General features: G+C 43.6%; 1 protein-coding gene across 1 annotated transcript in view; it reads left to right on the forward strand.

Moving 5' to 3' along the window:
* LOC134536425 (metabotropic glutamate receptor 4) overlaps positions 1 to 18736 on the forward strand; it is a 118225-nt gene that overhangs the window by 83007 nt on the left and 16482 nt on the right. The window contains exons 4-6 of the mRNA XM_063376138.1: positions 3108 to 3257; positions 15389 to 15522; positions 17528 to 18016. Of these exons, the coding sequence (XP_063232208.1) occupies positions 3108 to 3257; positions 15389 to 15522; positions 17528 to 18016 (773 nt within the window). The remainder of the gene's footprint in view (positions 1 to 3107; positions 3258 to 15388; positions 15523 to 17527; positions 18017 to 18736) is intronic.

Here is an 18736-nt window from a genome sequence, read left to right on the forward strand (position 1 = left end):
TTTAAAAAATATTGTAACACACTATAAATAGGTTTGGTGTATTTGGGATGCGTATTTGTTATAAAATCGAGTTATAAAAACGAAATAATATTATTCCCCTACCGTGAACAAAATTTTTATAAATCTGTATATAACATCTGAAACTATTAATCATCGAATATGGCCTCGTGGGTGAGCGATCAGCGGCGCTATCTTCTATTTGTAAGAATGTCGGTTTGAATCCCGGCAGGTGCGAAATTTTTTTTTTTTGTACTTGTAAAAATCAATACGGCGGACGTAACATTTCAAAAGTAATAAATATATTTGAATAATAAATGCATATAAAAGTAAATTTATTAATTAAATTGTACATTTCATTTCACTCCTTTGTATCCATACAAAATAGTGATAATTCAATAAAAATTATTCAATTTTATTCATAAAAGTATGCAGAGGTAGATTTTATCATACAAAAGATAGAATATTTCAAAAAAAAAATTCTCAAAGAATATAATATTTTTAATGCCTAAATGGTTTGGTTGCAAAAACATATTAAGGCTCAGTCTCAGGCAGAATATGATATTTCTTTTTCTTCTGGATCAATCATTTCATCAATGTTTTGTTATGACGTTGTCACGTTAAACTATCGTCCGTAAACCGACTTTACAGACAACCAATTTTTTTTTATTACAAATGTTTGTAAACTTGCCAAAACATTTTTTGAAGTTAATCTTCTTTGCTGAGGTGGCAAAAATTTTCGGGCGTTACGATAATTCCGATTGCATGAGGGGAAACAGCTAGCTGTGGGGTGGGGTTGCAGCGGTCAGGTCCGCTGCCTTCAAACTTCGCGCTTCGCCGCTATCATCGACGCATCCTTTCCCCCCTCCATCCCCCTCTTAAAGTTGTGTATTGTTTCTCCTCTCCTCCCCTCGCGGGGTTGGCGCATGCGCGCTGTGCCGCGCCGATTCCATATAAGCAGCCGTCAGGGATTTATTCGGGCGATCTAGTCAGTCATGACATGAGCATGTAGTCTTCATGTAGAGTTTTCTTTATCAACGACGTGTGAGAGCGACCTCGGGGGTAAAGCTATTTAAGTGTCATATCTTGTTAAGTGAGGCGGTGACCCTTGCCATAATGTGATTCGCGAAATTAACTATTGTTTTTGCTATCTATACTGATATTATAAAGCTGAAGAGTTTGTTTGTTTGTTTGAACGCGCTAATCTCAGGAACCACTGGTCCGATTTGAAAAATTCTTCCAGTGATTGATAGTACATTTATCAAGGAAGGCTATAGGCTATATTATATTATGAATAACATGAGGGATCCTTACTAAAAGTCCAATTTAGAATCAAATGCGTTGGAGGGGGTTAGATACAACATGCAGTACACGTACGAAGTGTGTGTTGACAATGCCGCAAGCGCTAGAAGTTTATTTCCTATTGCCTATTAACATTGTTGCCACGCACTAGATGTCTTATCATTCCTAATTTTCCCATACAAGTAAAAAACACCCGTGTGATATTAACAACGAAGCAATCAGTACCCTCATAAGAGTTCAATTAGTATTTAAATACTTTTTATCACTTTAAATCGCAAACCTAAACTATTGTTGTTTTTTTTTCCTCTTTCTGTGTTTAATTTGTTTTTATTGCCCTTTTGTTCAAGTATATATATTTTACAGACTTGAAACTTCACAGTAATGTTCCTTATGTTACACAGGATGACATTTTCCGAAAATTTGATCCCATGGGTGGTTAAAACCAGGCAACAGTGGGTACTTTGTCTGCATGAGAACAGGATTTTGCATTGTTCATGCCTTATGCGTCTCCATGGCAACGGGCATCGCGCGGCAGTGGCGTACCCACAAGGAGGGGCACGTATAATGAACGGCGCAAGAGTGATCTGCCTTTAGACTGCCGTAGCGAAGTACGGGTACATCAGTTGTACGTTGCGTGCACGAGTCGTGAAATCATCGGTGTAATTCATTTTCTCTCCGGTACATTATACAGCATTGTAATAAATTTTCACAGATTTTTTTTTATTTACAATTACTGTAAATGGGAGATGTGGCTTAATTTTTTTCCATTAGTATAGCCGTGCGAAGCCGGGTCGGGCAGCTAGTCTAGTATAAATTCTCTTTCGGCTGCCACCTCGGAAAAATTATGTTTCGATTTAATTTTCTTTCGTTTGCCTTTTCATGCATTTACTAATTTCTATTAATTGGTTACTCAGAACTGTTCTCCCCCGAGAAGGCGATAATGATATTGATAATGATGATGTTATTTATTAGTATGTAGACTTTATCGCGGGTAATTTTTTTTGTTCATGCATTTTTACAATATGTTTAAAGTATTTATTATCCTGTTTCTGTGGCGTAAGCCTTGTAATTGTGTTGGTTGACATAACGGCCCTATTGATGGTCCGTACAGGAATTATACTCCAGTTATGCGGGTGTTACTTGCGTTGAAGAATGTTCGTGGCCTTGATATTTGTAATGCTCGTCTACTTTAGGCGTAATTATTCGTGTGTATCCCTTTAGGATTTGTCAAATATCATTGCTTGAGGCAATCGTATATTTCGCTGGGTTTGTTTTTTTGTATTTAACTAAATTAATATGTCCTAATGTTCACGGACAGCACAACTTCTAAAACCTCATGATAATGGTATTTTACCTGTCAGTATTATCTTTGTACGTTGTATGAAATGTTCTATTGTGTATTGTGTACCTTAATTAGGCTCCTGGCTTAGTTAAAAAATTAATTTAAATATTCTTAATTGAAACTACCTTCGTAGTGCCTGTTGGATGCATTGTTTTCTAATACACAAACACCTTATTCTTTGCCGGATAATTTAATTTGGCCACTCGTTGTTTGGACGGCAATTATAGAAGGATAAGCTTTCAGGATAACTGTAAGGGGAGAGGAATGGTTAGGTGCGAGGTGGGGGAACCGGCCGAGGAGACGGCAGGGAGAGGTAGAAATGACGCTGCATGCTTGCTTGCTGAACACACGGCGACACAACTGCTTGTCAGCTCGATGCTCGCGCAGGGCGGGAGAGAGAAGAAGGAAGGACGGCGACCTGGGTCCTCCGAAGACTCGTCGTGGCTGGAGGCTGTGGTTGTTGCAGGTCTGAGCGGAGACAAGTTCCGCTTCGACGCGAACGGCGACGGGCCAGCGCGCTACAACATCATCCACTTCAAGCAGGTGCGCGCCGGCCGCTACCAGTGGGTGCGCGTGGGCGAGTACATGGAGGGCGAGCTGATCCTCAACATGTCAGGTACCTCAGCTCGTGTGGGCGAGCACATGGAGGGCGAGTACATGGAGGGCGAGCTGATCCTCAACATGTCAGGTACCTCAGCTCGTGTGGGCGAGCACATGGAGGGCGAGTACATGGAGGGCGAGCTGATCCTCAACATGTCAGGTACCTCAGCTCGTGTGGGCGAGCACATGGAGGGCGAGTACATGGAGGGCGAGCTGATCCTCAACATGTCAGGTACCTCAGCTCGTGTGGGCGAGCACATGGAGGGCGAGTACATGGAGGGCGAGCTGATCCTAAACATGTCAGGTACCTCAGCTCGTGTGGGCGAGCACATGGAGGGCGAGTACATGGAGGGCGAGCTGATCCTCAACATGTCAGGTACCTCAGCTCGTGTGGGCGAGCACATGGAGGGCGAGTACATGGAGGGCGAGCTGATCCTCAACATGTCAGGTACCTCAGCTCGTGTGGGCGAGCACATGGAGGGGAGTACATGGAAGGCGAGCTGATCCTCAACATGTCAGGTACCTCAGCTCGTGTGGGCGAGCACATGGAGGGGAGTACATGGAAGGCGAGCTGATCCTCAACATGTCAGGTACCTCAGCTCGTGTGGGCGAGCACATGAAGGGCGAGTACATGGAGGGCGAGCTGATCCTCAACATGTCAGGTACCTCAGCTCGTGTGGGCGAGCACATGGAGGGCGAGTACATGGAGGGCGAGCTGATCCTCAACATGTCAGGTACCTCAGCTCGTGTGGGCGAGCACATGGAGGGGAGTACATGGAAGGCGAGCTGATCCTCAACATGTCAGGTACCTCAGCTCATCAGCTGACATTGTGAGAGTGGGAAGCCTACGATTCACTCGTCCTTCTGGACATACCCGAATACTCACGTTGTCAAGCCTTCTTTTTACAGACGAGAGAGACAAACCCGAAGTTCCCCGAAGTTCATGCTCGCTTTTTTTTCCGTACGACAACAGGTGTATTTATTTAGGGGAAACCGTTTACATGATTTCACAGTATCTTTAATGTAGCTATCCTAACCAAATCAACCGTCCACAATATTTTAAAGTATTTATAATGTAGCTAACCTAACCTAATTGATCATTAGTTATCATGAGTTGTATATTTATTTACAATTAACAAAAAAAAACGAAGATGCACGATCGGGCGTTTGGCTCTCTCGTCTGTTGAAAGAAGGCTTGCCAAAGTGAGTATTCGGGTATGTCCAGAAGGACGAGTGAATCGTAGGCTTCCCTTGTGAAAGTAGCTCTCGGTACACGTCATTCAGTGAACATGGAACAACTGTGCTGCTATTTGCGGTGGATGGCGCTAGCCAGAGGTCACGAAAACAAAAGAATCTATAGTATTAACTGTGCAATGGAGTTCAACAATATGGACAGTATTTTAGTATAATTCCTTGTCAAAAATCAGGTCCAAAAAGGTTTGTAGTTTGTTTGTTTTTTTTTTTTTCAATTTTTTTTTTTCGCTGTTATCGGAGCCGTTCCATTATGTAGTTAAAAATGTTGGTCTGCTAATCAAATGATTTAATAGTCCACGTAGCTGCTCCGGCAGCTGGTGAGGTAACTACGTGGGATTCGCATCCATAAATGTAATTAAAATAAATGATAAAATATAAAGCCCTATGCAAATTTAGTTTTCAAATGATCATTAAGTGTTTTTCGCACAGCTTAAATCTCTTTTACCAAGTGATTAGACGTCAAGTAGTTGAATAAACATTATAAACATAACACTTTGTGCTAGAACCTCCCGGCCGATTTGTTTTTGCTGGTAGTTATGGGCCCGCCCAGCATACGACGTCACACGTCGCGCAGAGCATAGTTTCCGTTCCCATTGTCTAAGGGTCGCTCTTCTAAACCTCCCCATGGATCTGCTGTTCTTCACATCCAGCTGTGTTTACGGAACGTTATTGCCGTTAGGCCGAGCGCATAAGGTCGGGAACAGCTCGCGAGCCCGGGCTCCGAAGAAGCGAGCTCGCTCTTGTGCGCCTCGTGTCCGAACACGCCGGGCCTTGAATGTCGGCAGCCATGTCGCAGGAGCTCGTGAGCCCCTACGTCATCGGTCGCCGGTCTTTGGCGGGCCTCAGGAGCAGACCGCGTCAGTCTGTCTAGCCTTGGTGTAGCCTTCTTTTCACAGACGCCCGATCGTGCATATTCGGGTTTTTTTTTTTCATTGTAACTCATGATAACTAATGGTCAATTAGGTTAGATTTGCTACATTATAAATACTTTAAAACATTGTGGGCGGTTGATTTGGTTAGGATAGCTACATTAAAGATACTGTGAAATCACGTAGGAAACGGTTTCCTAGCGCTGGATAGCTACATATTAAAAAGTAATTTGCTAAGCAACCATAAATTGATTTTACAGTATTTTTAATGAAGCTATACTTACCTAATATAAACAACCATCCACAATGTTTTAAAGTAGTTATAATGTAGCTAACCTATCCTAATCGATCGCAAAATTTAATGCCACACCGGTTTATACAATGAGATAGAACGTAAAAAAAAAAAAAAAGCTACCATGGACTTCGGGGAACTTCGGGTGTGGCCTCTCGCCTCGCGACACTGTCGAGCAAGCACTGCATGCTCTCGTCGGTGATCACAGAGCAGTGTTTGTAGTCAGGACCGTCAACTGAAATGAACTTAATTAAATTTTAGTTTGACAATATTGTTGGTGTAGCATCATCTTAGCTCTCTGGTACACGGCATTTGGTAGGAGTAATTTCTTGAAGGGAACGGAAGTCGCATGAAACGGAAATGTGTAACCAAGGTGCTGCCGTCTGTGACGAATGGCGCGAAATTAAATTAAAAAAACCCAAAGGTAACTTTATAGTAGTGACTGTTTGGTAAATTTTAACAAGATGGGCAGTATTTAAATTAAATCTCTTGTCGAAAATCAAATCCAAGTAAGGTTTTAGTTGTTTTTTTTTTTTTTTTTTTTTTTTTTTTTTTAGTTTATGCCGCTTTTATTGGAGCCGTTTAAAATTTCGATAATTGACACAGATGCTCGGGCAATGCATTCTAGCGGCTGGAGCCGAAACTACACGAGTTTCATATCATGAAGTGTAGCTGCAAACACCATTTGCGTATAGTTATCACGTTCGCATTACTTTAAAAGAATCATGCGTTAAATTGTGTGCCCAAGATTCATATTACGAGCGTGTTTGAAACATGAGAACACGTAAATTTGCTCGTCGCTGAAGTTAGATGTGCGACATCTCTGGCGAGCACTGAAGACTCGCTCACATTTTGACGTGACGTCTAATAAATCGATGAACGCCGGCTGCACGCACGAGAAAGGATGACTCATTGTCCCGTTACTCACATTGTCCCGTTACACTGTCCCGTCACGCTTATTGTACGCTTGCGCCGCATCTATCTCTCTTCCACTCGATTGGAACAACCATCGATTTGACTTTTTCGAGGCACATTAAACTTGAAACACTCCCATTCCTTTCCTACTTTTCCTATCATCGTCCTATCCTTAACAGAATAACACAGATTGGAAGAAGTTAAATAGCAAACATGTATAAAAGTTATAGTTAAAATAATCTCTTCGTTAATGTAATAAACATATTTGAATTAATGAGTGCAAACAAAAGTAAATTTATCAATTAAATTGTAGATTTCATTTCACTCCTTCTTTGTATCCATACAAAATAGTGATAATTCAATAAGAATAACGGAGTGTGGTAGAATATTGATAATTCAATAAGAATAACGGAGTGTGGTAGAATATTGATAATTCAATAAGAATAACGGAGTGTGGTAGAATATTGATAATTCAATAAGAATAACGGAGTGTGGTAGAATATTGCCTGTGCGAGTCGGGATCGCATGGCTCGTGCGTGTGGCGAGTGTGGGTCGCTTCAGGCGAGACCGGCTAGTGTAACCGCGCCTCTCCGTGCGATGTCCCGGAGTAGTTGCAGGGGAAGCCTTCATTTCACAGACGAGAGAGCCACACCCGAAATTCCCCGAAGTTCATGCTCGCTTTTTTTATTTTTGATTTCACAGTATCTTAAATGTAGCTATCCTAACCAAATCAACCGTCCACTATGTTTTAAATTATTTATAATGTAGCTAACCTAACCTAATTGACCATAAGTTATCATGAGTTATAATGAACAAAACAAACCGAAGATGCACGATCGGGCGTTTGGCTCTCTCGTATGTGAAAAGAATGCTTCCCTAGTTGCAGCGACGTTATTCTGCGGTATTTCAAGCCGTCACACCGTTGCTTTATAGTGGAGTATTTAATATGAAGTGTTCTTGGGCTACTGTTTACCATTTACAAAATTACCGTAACTCATTTTCCTTATCTTTAAATTTTCGTGAAAACGTATATTATTTGCTGTTCAAATTACACATTCATAAAAAATTTAAAAAAATTAAACCTATGAGCATATTTATAATGGTTCTTAAGAGCTGTTTGATATAATGCTTTTATTCAAGGTTGAGAGTTGTATTTAAAGTGCGTTTACACCTGAATAACTCCGTGCTATATAGCAGCTTCACCAGGCTGCCACTATAAACACAGAACATTCTAATTTACGCGCCTTTAAGGCGTCAACGCATGAACTGTTTGTGCATTTGATGCATGTATCGAGCCATAATTAGAAAGACGTTGCGTTTATATTTGATGCATGTATCGAGCCAGGATAAGAAAGACGTTGCGTTTATATTTGATGCCTTTATCGAGCCAGGGTTAGAAAGAAGACGTTGCGTTTATATTTGATGCATGTATCGAGCCAGGATTAGAAAGACGTTGCGTTTATATTTAATGAATGTATCGAGCCAGGATTAGAAATACGTTGCGTTTATATTTGATGCATGTATCGAGCCCGGATTAGAAAGACGTTGCGTTTTAATTTGATGCATGTAAGCCAGGATTAAAAGATGTTACGTTTATATTTGATGCATGTATCGATCAAGGATTAGAAAGACGTTGCGTTTATATTTGATGCATGTATCGAGCCAGGATTAAAAGATGTTACGTTTATATTTGCTGCATGTATCGATCAAGGATTAGAAAGACGTTGCGTTTATATTTGATGCATGTATCAAGCCAGTATTAGAAAGACGTTGCGTTTATATTTTATGCATGTATCGAGCCAGGATTAAAAGATGTTACGTTTATATTTGATGCATGTATCGATCAAGTATTAGAAAGACGTTGCGTTTATATTTGATGCATGTATCGAGCCAGGATTAGAAAGACGTTGCGTTTATATTTTATGCATGTATCGAGCCAGGATTAGAAAGACGTTGCGTTTATATTTGATGCATGTATCGAGCCAGGATTAAAAGATGTTACGTTTATATTTGCTGCATGTATCGATCAAGGATTAGAAAGACGTTGCGTTTATATTTGATGCATGTATCAAGCCAGGATTAGAAAGACGTTGCGTTTATATTTGATGCATGTATCGAGCCAGGATTAAAAGATGTTACGTTTATATTTGATGCATGTATCGATCAAGTATTAGAAAGACGTTGCGTTTATATTTGATGCATGTATCGAGCCAGGATTAGAAAGACGTTGCGTTTATATTTGATGCATGTATCGAGCCAGGATTAGAAAGACGTTGCGTTTATATTTGATGCATGTATCGAGCCAGGATTAGAAAGACGTTGCGTTTATATTTGATGCATGTATCAAGCCAGGATTAAAAGATGTTACGTTTATATTTGATGCATGTATCTATCAAGGATTAGAAAGACGTTGCGTTTATATTTGATGCATGTATCGAGCCAGGATTAAAAGATGTTACGTTTATATTTGATGCATGTATCGATCAAGGATTAGAAAGACGTTGCGTTTATATTTGATGCATGTATCGAGCCAGGATTAGAAAGACGTTGCGTTTATATTTGATGCATGTATCGAGCCAGGTTTAGAAAGACGTTGCGTTTATATTTGATGCATGTATCGAGCCAGGATTAGAAAAACGTTGCATTTATATTTGATGCACGTATCGAGCCAGGATTAGAAAGACGTTGCGTTTATATTCGATGCATGTAGCGAGCCAGGATTATAAAGACGTTGCGCCTATATTGATGACATGACTTTCGTCAGGGAATGCACAGCTCTGCGCATGATGTTCCGAACTGTAGTAACGGGACACAGTCTCAGCGCTCCGTCTCTCTGTTGGGAGCGAGTCATACAGCGGGTGTTTATTTACGTCGCCGGGTGGGTCCCGTGACGCGCTTGATTTGCGTTTTCCCGTGGGACGAGCGCGACATCCGAGCTGGCGCCGGAAGTATCCACTGTGAAAGTTGGACGAATGCTGCGGAAACTGGTTCCTGGTAGCCGTGACCACTAGCGCGACTCGCTTGTGTACTCGGGATCGCTTGTTTGACTCCACAACCTCCAGCAGGAATAGCACGAGTCGATATCCCAACTGCAATCTTGGAGGTCCCATCGCCTGAAGCAAAACTTTCGACCCTACGTTCCTGTTGTCCAGCCTCTATAATCCAGTATTCGCTATTCCGCTGTCTCATTTCCGCACAATTTAACCACAGTCAGATCCTCTCCAACCGCATTTAATATCGTTTGGTATTAAATAACTACAGAATCCATATCTCTCTACACATAACAATTTAGCCGTTTGTTCTAGATATCTAGGATCATTTGTTCCTTACTCAAAGGGAGAGCATCGACTCAGCCATCATGCACAGGCTTCAAATCTAAACACCTTTCTCTATCTGCCAAGATCCTATTCTGTATAAGAGCACAGGGGTGCCACTTTAAATAGGAGTGTTACAATACTTCAGGAGGTTGCCTTGACTTTCAAAGACTTCATTACTTATCAGTAGTACTTTTTTCGAAATAACCAACTTCCAAAAATCAAATTTTTTTTACGCGCTAAGACGCCCAACATCGCTGTATCGTTCGAGATAGTATTACGTCAGTAGTATGTGAATGACGGAGCTGGGACAGGCCTCAGGCGGTGGATTGAGATTGTCGGTCCGCCATCTTGGTTTGTGACGTCACGGCGGCAAAAATTCCTCAAAATTCCTCAAAAATGACTCAAAATGACTCAAAAAATACATAAACTGATTCTGCTAGCTTGTAAACTTATCATTGTTGAGCAAAGATAGAGTTATAGTACAAGCCAGAATTTTATGTATTTTTTGTTTTTATTTTAAATTTTTTTATTAATTTATTTTTATTTTTAAATATTTTTTTCCTGTAATTTTATGATATCAAAGAAAACATGTGTCGTTTTTCTCCGTGTGCTCCTGATTATTCTTGCCAATATTATGATGGTTTTCTCCGTGTGCTCCTGATTATTCTTATCAATATTATGATGGTTAATCCGTGTGCTTGCGATCATTCCTGCGGTTTCGGTCAAAGGTCAAAGTCACACCCATCCAAGATGGCAGCCGTGACGTCGCAATCCAAGATGGCGGACCGTGAGAAATCTGAGAAGCACTAGCAGGAAGGACGAACTTCCTTCTCCTTGAAGACTATCGATGCCATTCTTCTTATGCGACCGATAGTGAACAACCCGCATCCCGCATAAAATAAATAAATATTATTTTACCTGCAAGCAAAACATGACGTCATCTGATGTTGAAAAGCGGAACTGCTTGCAGCAAGTACCTTTGCATGAAATAAATTAACTCTCACCACTGAATAGTGCTATTGTAGTCAGTTAGAGACATAAATTTTCGTAGCCATGCGGTCAATTAGTCATGCATTCTCGTAACCATGCGTTCTGGAAGCTTCGTAGTTCTATAGCCTCGCGATGACGTAACCTTGAAGACTTGCAATCGCATAGTCTCGTAACCTCATGGTTCGTAGTCTCGTAGTCATGATGTATTGGAGCCTCGTAGACTTGAAGCTACGTAAGCAAGTAGCTTTGTAATCTTATAACATAATGCTGATGGTGTAGATGTAGCAAAAGAGAAAATTCCATCGAAGACAGATGTGCCAATTGGAGCCTTGCAGACGAGTAGCTTCGTAGTCAAGAACTCATGCAGACTTGTATTCCTGTATCCACGCAGTCACGTAAACTCGTTTTCTAGAGGCTTCGTAGCTCTGTAGCCTCGCAGTCTCGTAAACATGAAGATTCGTAGTCACGTAATCTCGTAACCCCATGGCTCGAAGTCGCGTAGTCACGAAGTCTTAGGACCTCGTAGAATTGAAGCTACGTATCCAAGTATCCTCGTAGACTTGAAGCTACGTAAGCAGGTGGCCTTGTAATCTTATAACATAATGCTGGTGGTGCAGTTGGAGCAAAAGAGAAAATTCTGACGAAAACAGATGCTGTAATTGTAGCCTTGTAGACGAGTAGCTTCGTAGTCAAGTACTCATGCAGACTGGTAGTCCTGTATCCTCGCAGTCACGTAAACCTGTGTACTAGAGGCTTCGTAGCTCTGTAGCCTCGCAGTCTCGTAAACTTGAAGATTCGTAGTCACGTAGTTCTGTAACCATGTGGTCTCATAGTCTCTTAGACTCGAAGAATTCTAGCCTAATATATTTGGAGCCAAAAGACTTTTATGACCAAAAGACTGTAGTTGTCAATGACTGATGGAGCCAATGAATATTGGAGTCAATGAATATTGGAGCCATTGAATATTGGAGCCAATGAATATTGGAGCCAATGAATATTGGAACCAATGAATATTGCAGTCAATGATTATTGGAGCCAATGAATATTGGAGCTAATGAATATTGGAGCCAATGAATATTGGAGTCAATGACAAATTAATGTGCTTCCTTTTCGTCGATGGTGCTGCCTTTTCGTTGTCGGTGCTTCCAAATGTGCTTCCTTTTCGTTGGCGGTGCTGCCTTTTCTTTGTCGGTGCTTCCAAATGTGCTTCCTTTTCGTTGGCGGTGCTGCCTTTTCGTTGTCGGTGCTTCCAAATGTGCTTCCTTTTCGTTGATGGTGCTTCCAAATGTGCTGCCTTTTCGTTGTCGGTGCTGCCTTTTCTTTGTCGGTGCTTCCAAATGTGCTGCCTTTTCGTTGTCGGTGCTTCCAAATGTGCTGCCTTTTCGTTTTCGGTGCTGCCTTTTCGTTGTCGGTGCTTCCAAATGTGCTGCCTTTTCGTTGTCGGTGCTGCCTTTTCGTTGTCGGTGCTTCCAAATGTGCTGCCTTTTCGTTGTCGGTGCTGCCTTTTCGTTGTCGGTGCTTCCAAATGTGCTGCCTTTTCGTTGTCGGTGCTGCCTTTTCGTTGTCGGTGCTGCCTTTTCGTTGTCGTTGCTTCCAAATGTGCTGCCTTTTCGTTGTCGGTGCTTCCAAATGTGCTGCCTTTTCGTTGTCGGTGCTTCCAAATGTGCTGCCTTTTCGTTGTCGGTGCTTCCAAATGTGCTGCCTTTTCGCTGTCGGTGCTTCCGAATGTGCTGCCTTTTCGTTGTTGGTCCTTCTATTTTTTATGTTGTTTTGACTCTAGTATTATTGTAAATGATTCTTGATTTGACTAGCGTATTATTCCATCCGGTGCATGTATATAAGCGAGTCCTAGACAGCAGGTCGGTCAGTTTGTTACTGTCGTCGACGGTGTAAGGATCACCTAGATTATTTCATCTGGTGCATAAGACGCGTAATTACCTGTTCTTGAGAACTCGATGGCATCTTTACCGACTTTAACGTCGAACTCGATGGACGTTGTACCATCGTCTACGGGAACCTTGACGTCAGCGACGACAATGGTGGAGCAGATCTCGTTGGCAACGACGACGACGTCAACATTGGAGGAGATTTCAATAGATGTGATACCACCAGCAGAAGATAGCTTAATAACTACTGAGCTGGATGTGCAGGAAACCACGACGATCGATGATACGACCTCGATGGAGACTTCAATGGATGCTGATTTGACAACTAGCGAACATCGGTGCTGTTACTGCGACAAGATTTTCTCAAACAACAGCAATGCTCGGCGACACGAGAGGAGCGAATGTGTCAAGAACCTATATCGTAAAATGTTTGTTTGTGAGAAATGTCATAAGCAGTTTGCCAGAAAAGATAATATGAAAACGCACATGAAGGCATGTAAAGGTCCTGCTGTGCGGCAGAAAGTAAAGGTTTCGGTGCAACAGCGATGCATCGATGTTCATAAGAGTATGCCTGGAAATGGTACTACTGTTGCAACGTCCATATCTGGATCGGGTCTGAAAGGTTCGTCTACATCAGCACGGTATCCTTGCAGCTACTGTGATACGTAGTTCGCATTTTTCCATGATGCACGAAGACATGAGCGGAGCAAATGCAAAAAGAATCCTTCTCGTATCAAGTTTCGATGTGATGATTGTCATGAATGGTTTACTCGAATCGATAGTTTGCGACATCATGCGAAAAAATGTAAAGGTGGAGTCTGTGCTCCTACTGCTGAACTACCTGCCGACATTTCGACTCCTCGCTTTAGATTGAAGACACGAAAGTGTACAACCAAAAAAACAGATGCCCAGCAACTGATTGATATGACGTCTGAACATGGAACTAAACCTAAGACTGTGTTCGGAGCATTACAAGTGAACGAAATGGCTTCTACTTGGCGCAGTCTGCATTTCGTGGAACGTTGAAAGACTACTATTATCTAAATACGTTCGGTGAGTCGAAGGACAGTTGTAATTTTCTTGACGATATCAGACAGAAGATAATCAATCAGCTTACTGATATTGTAGCAACAAACGGACCTTTGAAATATAACTTGTGGTTGGACTGTATATATGGAAAGCCATATCCGTTCGATGACAAAGTGAAGAAGTGTGCATTCAAGACATCGGCTGCAGTAATTTACAGTTCTAACGATGTGAAGCCAACTGTTAAAAACGGTATCCAGAAACTCTGTCAAGAAGAGGTGGACTATGTCTGTAAAGGTTCTGGCTGGACTCTGTCTAGTACAAACCGATTGGAGCTAAGAATTAGTCATTTCACACCGCTGCGGAACTAAATGATTATAAGATTGCTGGCTTTCGTAAGTGATCCTGTAGTAGAATAGAAATTATGTAATAAATATTATGTTTGTAAAAGAACTTGCGGTGTTTAATTCCTCGAACCTGTTACTTTTATGTTAAATTGATGTTATATTTAATTTTTTTTGCATCATCCTAGATCGTACCAAGGACCTTAGTCGACCTAATCGATCAGTATATAGATTACAAATTTATTTAATGAATTTTGGAATTTTTCCCGAATTTCTAGCTAAATAATTATGGATTTTCAAGATGGCGGCCAAATGACAATATGTCGGGTGTCACAGTAATAAATGATTACTGCACTCTAGTGGGTAAGAATTAAACTAGCATGGTGTCAGCGCACTCTAGCCGACGATACAATGATGTTGGCTTCCAGCATCGAAGACAAGATGGCGGACATGACGTCATACTACCTGATGGTATATGTGCATTGGTAAAAGTGGTGGGGGTCAGTCTGCCAGCAGCCACCTAGGGGGAAGGATCTGTCGTCATTTTTAATTTTTTTTGCACCCACCGGGTTCGAACCGCGGACTCCGAGCTCCGTGTCGTTTATGTATGCTTTTTAAATATTTTTTATTAAAATTTTATTATTTGAATTTTTTTATAATTTTTAAAAAAAAATTCATTAAAATCGGATAGTAAATGAAGATTTTAAAGATGGCGACCGTAACTAAAATTGCAACGGTGGCGACATAATCCAAGATGGCGGTCATGGTATCCTTATTCCTAGAAATGGCTTAACTGAGGCTTGAGTTAAGGATGCTTAAGCCTATTTTAGGAATTGGTGTTCTTTCTAAGGCAAAAGACATTTGTGGTTTTTTGAAATCCTAATTTTTCCTCGAAACGGGAATTTTTCCCTCGAAAACGGGAAATTTTGAGTCATTTTGAGTCATTTTTGAGGAATTTTGAGGAATTTTTGCCGCCGTGACGTCACAAACCAAGATGGCGGACCGACAATCTCAATACACCGCCTGAGGCCTGTCCCAGCTCCGTCATTCACATACTACTTACGTCCATTGGTTTAATTTTTTTCTCGTTTTATCAAGGCCAAGGCCTTGTGCATGTTAAAAACAAACATTTCAACTAATATACTTTTGTCATAATCTGTTATCCTTGTGCCCATCACACACTCTGCTTTCGTTTATCAACTGCATTATATGTGCAGGCAGTATGTGATTGTGTGTGTGTGCGTGTGATCGCAGAGATCCAGTTCAAGCTGGGACAGCCGCAGCTGCCCGAGTCGGTGTGCAGCCTGCCCTGCAGCCAGGGCCAGGCCAAGAAGTACGTGGAGGGCGAGAGCTGCTGCTGGCACTGCTTCAACTGCACCCAGTACCAGGTGTGCCAACCCCACCCTACACCTCCCTCTTCGCTCGTTCCAGATCCTCCCAGGGTTGGCTGGGAAGACGTTCCAACCAGCGCGGAGTGAAGGCAATTTCTGGTACTCCAGATACTTCCTAGACAGATACAACCGGAGTATGGACGAGTCGGCGCGATAGCATACCGGTGGTACCTGTTGACCCTGCTGGGCGCCAGCAGTGGAGAGTCAAACTACAATTTTCAGACAGGCCTTTTCGAACCTCTGTGAAAAAATGAATTAAGGAACAAGGAACTAAACAAAGTGTAATCCTAGGGGACATCAAAAGGTCACTGTGAAGAACTGAAAAAGCCAGTTTACTAACTCTTTTCAGTTTCAATTATTTGGAGGAATTTTCAATGTATCCTTCCAGAGACACCATTATCATTTTGTTGCCATATCATCTGTCATTTGATAACTATGGATATGTTATTTTTTGTTTATAACCTCAATCGTTCTTTCAGTATACCTTCAACTTTTGAAATATAAGCGTATACCAATAGATAATACAATATATCGAATTATTTTTTTGAAAATTATCAATTAAAATTTTTTATTATACTTTAAGACAGTGACAAAACACTGAAATAATTTCTTAAAGAGGGTTAAAAAACATGATAAAAAGTTACTATTATTTGTAATTATGATGGCTAGGGATGGTAGCTACTGGTGTCAGTGTGTGCAGTGTGTGCAGTGTGCATGTCGGTGAGCAAGAGGCGAGTGCAGGTGTGCTGTGCGCAGGTACAACACCCGCTGGACGAGACCCAGTGCGTGGCCTGCCCCCAGGGCACGGTGCCCGACCACGCGCGCTCCCGCTGCCAGGACACATGACAGACGGGAGTTGCGGGTGTCAGTGTGTGCAGTGTGTGCAGTGTGCATGTCGGTGTGCAAGAGGCGAGTGCAGGTGTGCTGTGCGCAGGTGCGACACCCGCTGGACGAGACCCAGTGCGTGGCCTGCCCCCAGGGCACGGTGCCCGACCACGCGCGCTCCCGCTGCTAGGACACATGACAGACTGGAGTTGCGGGTGTCAGTGTGTGCAGTGTGTGCAGTGTGCATGTCGGTGTGCAAGAGGCGAGTGCAGGTGTGCTGTGCGCAGGTGCGACACCCACTGGACGAGACCCATTGCGTGGCCTGCCCCCAAGGCACGGTGCCCGACCACGCGCGCTCCCGCTGCCAGGACACATGGCAGACGGGAGTTGTGGGTGTCAGTGTGTGCAGTGTGTGCAGTGTGCATGTCGGTGTGCAAGAGGCGAGTGCAGGTGTGCTTTGCGCAGGTGCGACACTCGCTGGACGAGACCCAGTGCGTGGCCTGCCCCCAGGGTACGGTGCCCGACCACGCGCGCTCCCGCTGCCAGGACACATGGCAGACGGGAGTTGTGGGTGTCAGTGTGTGCAGTGTGTGCAGTGTGCATGTCGGTGTTCAAGAGGCGAGTGCAGGTGTGCTATGCGCAGGTGCGACACCCGCTGGACGAGACCCAGTGCGTGGCCTGCCCCCAGGGCACGGTGCCCGACCACGCGCGCTCCCGCTGCCAGGACACATGGCAGACGGGAGTTGTGGGTGTCAGTGTGTGCAGTGTGTGCAGTGTGCATGTCGGTGTGCAAGAGGCGAGTGCAGGTGTGCTGTGCGCAGGTGCGACACCCGCTGGACGAGACCCAGTGCGTGGGCTGCCCCCAGGGCACGGTGCCCGACCACGCGCGCTCCCGCTGCCAGGACACATGACAGACGGGAGTTGCGGGTGTCAGTGTGTGCAGTGTGTGCAGTGTGCATGTCGGTGTGCAAGAGGCGAGTGCAGGTGTGCTGTGCGCAGGTGCGACACCCGCTGGACGAGACCCAGTGCGTGGCCTGCCCCCAGGGCACGGTGCCCGACCATGCGCGCTTCCGCTGCCAGGACACATTTCAGACGGGAGTTGCGGGTGTCAGTGTGTGCAGTGTGTGCAGTGTGCATGTCGGCGTGCAAGAGGCGAGTGCAGGTGTGCTGTGCGCAGGTGCGACACCCGCTGGACGAGACCCAGTGCGTGGCCTGCCCTCAGGGCACGGTGCCTGACCACGCGCGCTCCCGCTGCCAGGACATCCCCGAGGTGTTCCTGCGGGCCACCAGCGGCTGGGCCATCGGCGCCATGTCGCTGTCGGCCACGGGCATCCTGCTCACGCTGTTCGTGGGCGGCGTGTTCCTGCGGCACAACGACACGCCCGTGGTGCGCGCCTCGGGCCGCGAGCTCAGCTACGTGCTGCTCACCGGCATCCTGCTCTGCTACTGCGTCACCTTCGCGCTGGTGTTGCGCCCCACGGACGCCGTGTGCGGCGTGCAGCGCTTCGGCGCCGGCTTCTGCTTCGCCGTGGTGTACGCGGCGCTGCTCACCAAGACCAACCGCATCGCGCGCATCTTCAATGCCGGCCGGCGCACGGCCAAGCGGCCCAGCTTCATCTCGCCGCGCTCGCAGCTGCTCATCTGCAGCTTTCTTGTGGGCGTGCAGGTCAGTGCATCAGTGCTGATACACCCAAGTAGCGCAACTTTACAGTGCAACGAATAATTTTAAAAAACGTACCAGAAATATTTTAGAACAACAAATCGGAATACGAAATTTGTAAAATATATTGTCTTGTTTTCTTATTTTCCATCAAGATCATTATTTAATAATATTCTAACTTTCTTTTAAGAAAACCAAACTGAAAGTCTATACCTATCTGGGTTTTACCATTTTTTGCCATTAAAATTTTACATCATTTTGGATTAAAATTGTTGTTTCTGTTTGAGCATTTTACTAAAGTAATGGATGTCTTGTTATTAATAGTGACCGACTGCTCCAAATAGTTTCTCCTGTGAAATAATAATTGGTGCTTAGAATTTATAATTTTTTTTTTCAGAATGTATACAACTGTAATAATGAAGATTTGTTGTGCGGAGTATGAGCAGAAGAGTGTCACGAGGAGGAGTGTGACTGGAGGGAAGCCTAAGACGTCCATCAAGTTCTGTCCCTGCCCTATTACACGCGAACAATTCACCTTCAGCCAACCTCGGGTTTAATTATATATATTTATATTTCTCTGTTTTTTTTAATGTAGCTATACTAACCTAACTAACCGTCCATAGTGTTTTAAAGTGTTTTAATGTAGCTAACCTAACCGACCACTTTTAATATTTGAATTCATTTTTCCTGCGCAAAAATAAAACAAATCCCAAAGTTGGCCGAAGG

This window comes from Bacillus rossius, chromosome 11, assembly GCF_032445375.1.
Source record: "Bacillus rossius redtenbacheri isolate Brsri chromosome 11, Brsri_v3, whole genome shotgun sequence".
NCBI lineage: Eukaryota > Metazoa > Arthropoda > Insecta > Phasmatodea > Bacillidae > Bacillus > Bacillus rossius.